General features: G+C 45.3%; 1 protein-coding gene and 2 long non-coding RNA genes across 4 annotated transcripts; 1 reads left to right on the top strand and 2 right to left on the bottom strand.

Annotated features, from left to right (window-relative positions):
- Nucleotides 1–760: 760 nt before the first annotated feature.
- On the top strand, nucleotides 761–6,231 carry wdr73 (WD repeat domain 73). 2 transcript variants are annotated; one of them, XM_041045375.1, is made up of 8 exons: nucleotides 761–870; nucleotides 1,614–1,681; nucleotides 1,897–1,982; nucleotides 2,072–2,160; nucleotides 3,383–3,450; nucleotides 3,681–3,845; nucleotides 4,211–4,579; nucleotides 5,466–6,231. In XM_041045375.1, the coding sequence occupies exons 1-8, from the start codon at nucleotides 812–814 to the stop codon at nucleotides 5,714–5,716; spliced, it is 1,155 nt and encodes a 384-aa protein (XP_040901309.1). In that variant the 5' UTR covers nucleotides 761–811; the 3' UTR covers nucleotides 5,717–6,231. The 2 variants fall into 2 exon arrangements, with proteins under 2 accessions (XP_040901309.1, XP_040901310.1); XM_041045376.1 differs by lacking the exon at nucleotides 5,466–6,231 and adding an exon at nucleotides 4,836–5,440.
- Nucleotides 1,806–3,687, bottom strand: LOC121186602. Its single transcript, XR_005894510.1, has 3 exons — nucleotides 3,466–3,687; nucleotides 2,633–2,776; nucleotides 1,806–2,284 (listed from the first exon to the last, which is right to left on the bottom strand). It is a non-coding gene; the product is annotated as an uncharacterized LOC121186602 (long non-coding RNA).
- LOC121186601 lies at nucleotides 4,515–5,593 on the bottom strand. Its single transcript, XR_005894509.1, has 3 exons — nucleotides 5,457–5,593; nucleotides 4,782–4,890; nucleotides 4,515–4,650 (listed from the first exon to the last, which is right to left on the bottom strand). It is a non-coding gene; the product is annotated as an uncharacterized LOC121186601 (long non-coding RNA).
- Nucleotides 6,232–9,934: the final 3,703 nt, after the last annotated feature.

Here is a 9,934-nt window from a genome sequence, read left to right as displayed (position 1 = left end):
ATTTCCAAACCACAAACGTCTGGGAATAAACATTTGTCAGTTCTGTATCTTGTTTTCATCAGCAAAGTTAAATTTACTTTCATAAGTGTTTTTCAGTAAAAGAATGCAAAGTGTTTTTTTGCTCAAACTTTTGTTAATGAAATTAATGTATTTGTTTTTCATTTGGAAAACAAAGAAAAACGTCAACATTGGTTACTGCTGCTTTATTAGGTGTAAATAAAGCAAAAAATAAACAGCATGTAAACTGTCTTTTCTTCAGCTGATCTTCACCTCCAGCATCACACCAGGAGAAAAATGAAGCCCTCAGCGCCTTCTTCATCCCTGAGCAGTGACCTGTGTTTCTCTCAGGTTTCTTATCACCCAGACAACCGTCACCAATCAGACAGGGCGGCGTGTTTGTTACCTGAGAGAGAAAAAAGTCTTCAGAGCTCTGACTGCACCACCTGCTGCTGCTGTGACTGCATGGTAACAACCCGAGGCCAGTGAGCGTGTCAACATTTTATCAGCCGGACGGTCACAGATCAATGTTCAGAGACATTTTAATTTGAAAGTGAACCTTAAACTGAGATCTGCAAAAGAATACGCACATCATGAGTCAGGCTACTGCGAAAAATAAAATCTCGAAAACAGAATGTTTACTCAACATAATCATGGTGTCTGGGAAAACGGTCTATGGTCTCAACATCACTGGACAGTAGAACCGTCTGTCCAACAGGCGGCGGTGTCAACTTCATCCGTTCGTTCAACGAACCGGCGACAAACCGAAGAAGGAGACGCTCAGGAAGCGGGACGCTCACAGACTCAACGTGAGATGGAAGAAGCAGAGTTTGATGAGGTTTTAGATGACTGGTTCATCGAGTCCCTGAAAACGTGAGAAAACTTGTTTACTCTTTGTTTATTCGGTGAGGTTCATGTTAGCCGCCAGTTAGAAGCTACATTAGTTCGGTAACGCCACTGGTTAGCTTCGCAACGTGAATTCTGCTGATAAACTTACAACTTTTTGTGCTCTTACTTACCTGCAGGTATGTATTTATAATAAATACAATCACAACACATGTCCTGCAGCAGACACATCCGTTTTTTTCAATTCGGCTTGTAGTTTTCAGACCAAACAGCCACCGTTTCGCTAAAATGCCGAGTTATAGAAGCGATAGCCGGTGGAACTTCAGCATTTTCTCTCTTGGAAATCGCTGGATGCCACAACTGAAACGAGCTGAAGCAGAGTGTGAATTCTGTCTAAGAAACTTTTCCTTGGTGGGCGATATTCATGCCGAAATGAAGAGTGAATCCGATTGATCAAATTAAGTAAGTCATATTTCATAGTAAAGTTAGGTGTGCATAGCCCCAGGATAGGAAGTTTTAAATATTTAAAATTTTAAACGGAGTCTTGTGTCAATGTTGAACACAAAAAGATTAAAAATAATGTACAGACCATGAACATAAACGTCAGTGACAGTGAGTAACATAACACTGCCACGTTTCTATAGAAACATTATCGGAATGTGGGATTATGATTTTACATCATGATGAGTGACGCTTTGGCTCCGCATCCTGTGTCCTCACACCTGTGGCTGTCTGAAGGTCAGACTCTAACACCAGTCTGGTTTCTGCAGGTACACAGATCTCCATGTGTATCAGCTGGAACATCCCACACAGGTCATCGAGTGGACGTCAGGGAAGAGTGAGCGAATGTATTTCTCTATAACAACCATCTTCATTAACCGAAGGCTGTGACAGTAACAACACACAGCTGTGTGTGATGCTGACGACACAAACAAACAAACACAACCTTTCATTGTGGTTGAGATAAAGTAAATCAACTGAGTCGACTCGGACTCGATTGATCGTTTCAGCTTTAAAAACTCGTGCAGTAAAACAGTCGCTTGTGTTTTGCAGCCGTCTGCGTTGCAGGATACACTTCGTCTAAAAATGACATCCTGGAGCTTCATTTGCCTCAGAAACTCTTCGCTGATGAAAATAAGGTAAATATCAAAGACCTGTGAACTCTGGGATTTATGTTAGAAGCAGGTGACTCACGTGTCAAACGTGTGTTGCTGTGTGTTGTGTTCAGGGTCTCTGTGCAGAACGGGACTTCAGAGTTGTCCATGGTGGTTTCACAGACGGTCCGGTTCGCTGCCTCAGGCACGTCCCAGGAACAAGGTGAGTTTGTGGCCCCCCCACACGAAGCAGGTGATTCACCTGGATCACCTGGACTGACCTCACCTGCTGGTGCTTTAGTTTCTCACTGTGTCCGTTTGAAAGTCTGAACCTTTCATCTGTGTTTCTGCAGAAAACCGTAGTTTCAAAGCTTCTTTCAGGAGCGGAGGGAATTTAAAGGAGGAAAGTTTTCAAAGAATATTTATTAAGAAGAAAGACTCAAAAACAAACAAGATGAAAAGGACACGACTGAATTAGACAGAAAACGTTTGATCTTTATTGTTCAGTGCATTGATGGCTGCGTCTCCGTCTCTCTGTCTCACATAGTTTCTCACATAATTAAACATTTTAGCTGGAAATTCGTGGAAGCAGCAGCAGCTTTAGGATGAGAAGGTAAAGCTCTGGTCTTATTGTCTGACTGAGAAATTCCCCTGGCTTATATTTGATTTCCTCTCTTAGCTCAGGTGTGTTTTACCTGCTGAAGCGTCTTCACAGCACCTCTCCTGTTCGGGGGAAGAGATTTCACCCGTAGTTTCATTGATGCTTCTTCACTTTCTGCCTTCCCGTGAACCCAGTGAGACCAGTGCGGGTCCAGTTCAGCCACTCTCCATCTGCTGAGCTAAGAATCAGATACAGGGTTGTAGTTAATACCCATCAGGCTCCACATGCTGAAGCCGTTTCCATATATTAAGGTAACAGTTGTTTACTGGATGTTCTCGCTTCGGCTTAAACGGAGAAAAGTCTGTGCGTTTGTTTTTTTTTCTGCTGAGTCGTTCATTCCCCAGCATCAGATTATTCTCTGCAGCTGACACGATGTTTTCTCTCTCTTTTATTATTCATTGTTCATCTTTATTTTTCTGCTTGTGCAGAAAAATAATCCTGACTCTTTGTGAAGCCGTGGATCTGTGCTGTGACCGTGTTTACAGGTCCAGCTGTTTCAGACGCGGCCCTAACGATCACAGACAGAGGTGGTGTTAGATGGAGTGTGCATGGTGTGATGCGCAGGCTGGAGGGTCGGTGTCAGTGTCAGAGTGTTTTATACCAGTAGCTGTAGTAGAAGAAGAAGAATAGCTTGAAAAAAAAAGAGTAGAGCCGCTGCGTCCGTCCTACGCGCCGCCATCTTGAAGGTGTAACGGTTCAGGATCTGTGAATCTGAGCTTTGAGAAGTTGGTTTCTCAGCGTGAGAGTGGGATCTCACTGTGCCATTTTATTTTTGTTTTCTAAGGTTCGCCGTGACCAGCGATGGGCGGAGCTCCAGCCTGCAGGTGTGGGACCTCGGAGGAGACGACAGCGGTGAGTTTGACTTACCTGAAGCTCACCTGTGTGTCCTCCTGTCAGGCAGAAGCCTTCAGTGTTTCTCCGCAGACCACGATCAGATGTGAAGAATGATTTCAGATTTCTTCTCAGCTCTTTACGCATTTAAATCAAAGTGTGGCCGCTTTCTTTACTCTTTCAACCTTTGTCTCATCTGTGAAGAAGCTTCATTCTGACATGTGTTTGTTTTCCTCGTGTCTCGTGCTCAGATGTGATCAGAAGAACAGGAAGCATCGAGGGGAGGAGGAGTGTTTCGGAGGGAAGCACCAGGATCGCAGCTCGACTCTGGTCACAGCCGCAGATTCTTCACGGAGCTCGGAGCGGCGACGTGCAGCTGACGCAGCTGAGCTCAGGACACACGCTGTATGAACTAGGTAACACTGTACGGTTTAATCCGCCTTCACCAAGCTGTGATGAGCCACAGAGGAATAGAGGAGGAATATGATCAAGCAGCTGGCAGAGCTGTGTATTTATATTATCAATATACATCAGTAAATACTCATGTTATCAAGTATTAGCAAACAAGTCATATTTTTATTTGGTTGCCATCTGCAAACTGTGTCGAGTTACTGTGGAATTTTTTTAATTTGATCAGCAGAGAGTTGTTTTTTTCCTCTGTTCTTCAGATTCAGAGCTGTGACTCTGCATCTCTGCAACAGTCTGTCGTTTCTCATCAGTAGGTGTGTGATGAACATCTCCATCAGCTACATGTCTCCTTTTTTTTTTTTTTTTGTCCCAGCAGAGACCGACTCAGCAGATCCTCTGACTTCCTTACAGTTTCTGAGTGACGGTCTTTTCCTCGCCGGCTGCTGTAACGGGAGCATTTATGTCGCCGACACTCGGACGTCTGCTGCTCCTCAGCTTTTGCCTCCACCAGCGTCTTCAGGGGAATCTGTCCTCTGGTGGACGGACGCCTCTGCAGGTCCGGACCCGTCCAGCTGCAGGGTCGTCAGGCTTTCCTCGTCCGGACAGGCGGTTGTTTCAGACCTGAGGAACCTGGGAGGAGCTGTGAGTCGGGCTCAGCTGGACACTCAGACACGTCGCTGCGGCCCGGACGACGTCAGGCTGTCGTGGGCTCCAGCGTTGGACAACTGTATCGCTGTGTCAGGTCAGTTCATGGGAGACGTTAGTTCCCACAGCTTGGGAGTCGTGGCGTTGTGACCTCGCTCGTGGCAGAGGCTGAAGTTTGAGGTGTTTCCTCCGTGTGTTTGAAACTGTCTGTGTTTGGTCTGTGACTTGTCCCTGATGATCAAACGCAGCATCTCTTGGCGTGTTCCGTGGTCACAGCGGACCTGTTGCTCCACCCACACTGTTGTTGTTGTTACTAAGTCCTCCGTCCTTCCTCTCTTTGTGTTTGACGTCAGACCAGAACACTCGTGGACATGATCCTGTCCCTGTCAGTCTCTGGTTCCTGAGGACCTGTAGAAAAACAGTGTTAAAACAGTGTTAGAATTCTTCAGATCCACCTTCAGGCTCCCGTACAGACCGAGGGATTCTCCGCTCTGATCCCACACAGTCACGTCACGTCAGCAAACTAACACATCACTTCAGGTTTTTACAAATTATTATGGATGGTTTTTTTTTTCATAATTTTCTGACGTGTAAACCAAACTGTTAACTGATTATTTGGAAAAAACAAAGATCAATATTCAATCATTTGTCCTGAAGGTGACACTCGAGGAAAGTCAGTCAATAAAACCTAAAAGAGTTCTACTAGATCATGTTTACATTATTCAAACGAAAAATCTGCACCAACAGTTCAAGAAAAACAAACAAACGAAAAAAACAAAAAAAACAGCCAGGTTGTAAACAAACCTCCAGGTTAGACAAACTTATCTGGAAAAGAAATTCAACCCCTGCAGCCAAGAGCCATTAAAAAAGAAGAGCTTCTTCAAATGCTAATGCTCTAATGCTAATAATTAATGCTCTGTTTGCTGCAGGTGTTAGTTTTACTTCTTATCATGTGTCTAAACATTGGTTCTTACCTCGGGCAGGTTTCAGCGGAGCGGTTCAGATCTACGACACCTCAGTGTGGAGGACGGAGCTGCAGGAAGCTCAGGCGCTGTTTGAGCACCGTGGTCACGTGGTTTCCAGCGACGCCGCCGCCCCCGTCTTCGTCACCTCCCACGTCTGGCATCCCGATCGACCCCGGACGCTGCTGTCGGCAGCCTCAGACGGCTCCGTCCACGTGTGGGACTGGGTGGACCGATCGGCTGCTGGCAGTCCAGAACCAGGAGCAAGGTGAAGCTGTAGCTCACCTGGGACAAGGATGATGAACAGAGCTCATGTTTTATCTGATGTTTGGCAAAACAGGCTGAAGCCACAGCTGAACAAAGAAAGAGAAGAAAACAATCACTCACCTGTCGCCTGTCACCTGTGCATCCTCTACCTGCCTGCACTGTTCATGATGCACTGAAGACATGAAAGTGGAACCTGTTTCACTAACCAATAAAACATAAATGTTATCATCTTCTTCTTCTCTCTGCAGTAAACAGAAACAAACAGTTTACAGTTAAATCAGTTAAAGTCACAGCTGTTCTGGGAACTGCTCTCCTTTAAATACTGATTTAACCAGATGGTTAAATTATATTACAGCACATATTTGTATTTGTTTTCATTTACTATGAAATACTGAGACGGCAGAAAGGTGGAGACCAGGTTAACAGGGTTTTAACTGCTGTGTAAATGTTCTATGTGCTTTTGTTCTTCTGTTTCCTTCATTAAAATTAGTTTTTATTAATCTCTAAATGTTTTACGTTTTATTTTTTTCATCAACATCAGACGAAAGCTCTTTCTAATTTCCAGCACCTCACGGTGACGACCTCAGCTTCATGTATGACAAAGAAAAGCAGAAACCTCAACATTTAAGAAGCTGGAACCAGCAAATAAAAGCAGCTTTAGAAAGACTAAATTCATTACTGTTGATTAATTCTCTGCAGATCAACTAATTGATTCACTGACTAATAGTTTCAGCTCTTTGCTGAACTAGAAACCAGCTGCCTCACACCAGCACAGTGTGTAGTTCGTCCTTTTCATGGAAAACTTCATATCATAATTTGTACAGTACAAAAGAATCTGTTTTGAATACAGATCAGCAGGTTGTTTAAATCTTTAACCCTTTTTCTTTAAACATCAACGAAGTCAACACATTAGCTTAGCTCGTTAGCTTAGCTCCGTCGCTAATGGGACAACAATGTTATAGAAAGAATATAGAAAGAATTTACCCTCAGACAGGCGCCAGGCTCCGGGCCTTCCTCCAGTCCCAGGAACAGGTCACGTTTTGGTTCCTATGAGGAGACACATGTCGACACCTGTTAGTCAGAGCTGTCTGAAGTCACTTCCTGTTTGTCCCTCAGGTGTAACGCCGTCACGACCGGCGGGAAAATAAGGCCGGTCAAATATTTACTGAAATGCAGGTGAAGGTGAGGATGAGTCCGCACGTGACACCTCAGGTACAGACAGAACGTTACAGGACGTCATCACAGCTGGAGCGTTTCCAGGGAAACGCGTAAGGTCGATGTCCTAGATAGATAGATAGATAGATAAAACCTTTAATAGTCCCACAATGGGGAAATTGCACAATTGTCCTGACAGGTAAAACGCAGGTAAAACAAAACAGCTTCACAAACATGGTTAGTGAAAATTTCATATGTCTGATCAGTTAACAAGCGAATAATAATTCAAATATAAAAAATACAACTAATGAGAAACACTCCACATAATTATTGCTTTCTTGTCACGTGATCTCGGGCTATGACCCTGAACATGGGTGATCAGTCCAACGCCCCTCGGCCACGGCGATTCTGATCAAGTCACTGCTGCTGTGACCCACATCTACAAACCGACCAATCAGAACACAGTTCACTGAGATCACCTGACACCTCACTGACCACACACCAAGAGTTTAGAGCAATTAACAACACACAACTGTTGCTTTCACACATTGTAAAAACTGTTAGTTCCTCTAAAGTTGTTGTTGTGTAGTTAAACTGCACACACACACACTCTCACACACACACACACACACACACACACACACACACACACACACACACACACACACACAGCTCTGTGCCTCCTTCCTCCTGCTCAGTCACTGACTGATGTGATGAAATATGAAAACAGCTAAAACTTCATTTCATACTCTGCTGCCTCTTTTCTCGCCTCAGGCCTTTCTCATCATCAGACCTCCCTCCAACACCAGCATCACCCTGATGACAACAAACACAAAGATCTGTCGTTCACACACACCGCTGTCCTCAGCTCTAAGCTTCTGCCCCGTCCACAGACCCAGACGTTGTCTTCTTCTGCAGAAACTGTCTCCGTACAGCCGGAGGAAACGCTCCATCCAGACCAAACAAACATTCACAGCTTTTCCCCGGGACGTGTCTCGGCCTCTTCAGCTCCTCCACGTCCGAGGTCAAACTTATGGACGTCTCAGTCTGTGGATGAGACAGCTGCTCACTGTGGAGGACACAGTGACGTTGGAGACAATTTTATAGCAATAAATTAACATTTTCCTGAGTTTGATGCAAAGATCCACTGACTGATCCTGATCTTCTGAAGTCACTGATGAACACAGCTCATTGGTTTAATCTGAGCTGTGTCTAACACTGTGTCATGAGCTGATAAAGTATTTTACGTTATGTATTTACAGAACGAAGCAGGAAGTGAACAGATACTCAGCCGTGACGAAGCAGGACAAACGTTTAAAACGAGATTAAATCTGTTCACTCAGGTCTCAAACCTGAACCAGGCCGGCCGACTAATACCAGACGCACCCAGCGGGGATGTTAGGGAAATGTTTAGGTGACTGAAAAACAAAAAGCTGTCGAATTACTGCAGAAAAGCAGAGGAAGAGGATCTGTGGGCCGAGGGAACAACAGAGCCGCAGAGAGCGAGGAACAAAAGGAGCCGACGTGAAGAAGCTACGTGAGCGAAGGAGCTGATCAGCTGTGAGACGGAGCAGAGCACACGCTCTGTTCAACCATTTAATTAAACCTGAGCGGCTGTTTGGGAAGCGCCAGGCCTCTGAAAGCTCCGCTTCGTTATGTTATCAGACACAACACACAATCCCAAAATACGGAGGAAAATATTTCCTCCCTGACGATTGTGTGTGAAACACATTTTCACAGGAAACTTCCTGAAACACATCAACACGTTTAAAAAAGCGAAAACATCCATTGGGAAGCTGAGGTTTTTTCTTTGTGAGGCATTTTTCTTCTCTGCTTTTCTGACAAAGCATCAACTCAAACTGACGTCTGGAACTTTACGAGCTCAAATAACTGCAAAGAGCTGAGGTATCAGCTGCTGAGCATTATCTTCATTATGGAATAATCTATACATCACAACACTCCTGAAACCTCAGGCGACATCCTCACGCTCTGACCGTCTGAAAGCCAAAGATTCAAGCCTGCGTTACTGTTTCAGCACTGGATTTATTTCATTATTTTTAACGACTTCCTTCTTCTACACATCACACAACGTTTCCTACTGAACGACAGTTTCACTCTAATAAACACAAACAAACCTGAGAGCTGCACCGACGTCATTTCAGAAAAACAAAACATGATGAAAGCTCCTGAAACTGTGTGTGTGTGTGTGTGTGTGCGTGTGTGTGTGAGTGTGTAAGTGTGTGTGTGTGTGTGTGAGTGTGTGTGTGTCTCAGGAGCCTGTGAGAGCCAAACTGCAAACACAGAAAGTCTGGAGGCTTCTCACCGGACACAGGAGACAGTAAATAAACTGACTGACAGGAGAGTGAGCGATAGCCTGATGAGCTGAAGCGATCTGACTGAACCAGGACCAGGACCAGGACCAGGACCAGGCCCAGGACCAGGACCAGGACCAGGCCCAGGACCAGGACCAGGACCAGGCCCAGGACCAGGCCCAGGCCCAGGCCCAGGCCCAGGACCAGGACAAGGACCAGGACCAGGAGCAGGCCAAGGACTCTGCTCCGAAACAGACTCTGATACAAACAGCTCCTCTGAACAAAGACTGACAGCTCAGTTTAGATTAAATGGACCACACATCTTGTCCAAACCGTCCCTGAAGCATCAGCACAGGTAACAGCCACAGCTCACATGTCCTCACCTTCTTTATTCTCAGGCAGTAACAGAGGCACCAGCAGGAACTGACCAGTGTTCAGTCTGAAAACACGTCGCTCATTAGTTTCATTCTGTGGGAACTCACCCGCTGGGCTCTGGTCCAGATCTGGACCGAGAGACGATTTCATTTGTCCTCAAAGTGCAGAGTGAACACAAAACCTCAGCAGCAGCAGCTCAAAGGTTATCAATCTGACTGATCACACACACACACGCACACACACACATGCACACACGCACGCACGCACACACACACGCACGCACGCACGCACGCACGCACACACACACGCAGACGCGGAAACACACACACACACACACATGAAAATTATCGTTAGCTGCAGCAGATATACTATAAGTATTTT

The sequence above is a fragment of the Toxotes jaculatrix genome, chromosome 8 (assembly GCF_017976425.1).
Source record: "Toxotes jaculatrix isolate fToxJac2 chromosome 8, fToxJac2.pri, whole genome shotgun sequence".
NCBI lineage: Eukaryota > Metazoa > Chordata > Actinopteri > Toxotidae > Toxotes > Toxotes jaculatrix.
The sequence above is the reverse complement of the archived record's forward strand: the minus strand, read 5'-3'. Positions and strand labels throughout refer to the sequence as shown.

Excerpts from the sequence above, each read along its gene's own strand:
- wdr73 (XM_041045375.1), top strand. The coding sequence starts at position 812 with ATGGAAGAAGCAGAGTTTGATGAGGTTTTAGATGACTGGTTCATCGAG. Across the intron at positions 1,682-1,896 it reads CGAGTGGACGTCAGGGAAGA|CCGTCTGCGTTGCAGGATAC; the intron begins GTGAGCGAATGT and ends TGTGTTTTGCAG. Across the intron at positions 4,580-5,465 it reads CAACTGTATCGCTGTGTCAG|GTTTCAGCGGAGCGGTTCAG; the intron begins GTCAGTTCATGG and ends TACCTCGGGCAG.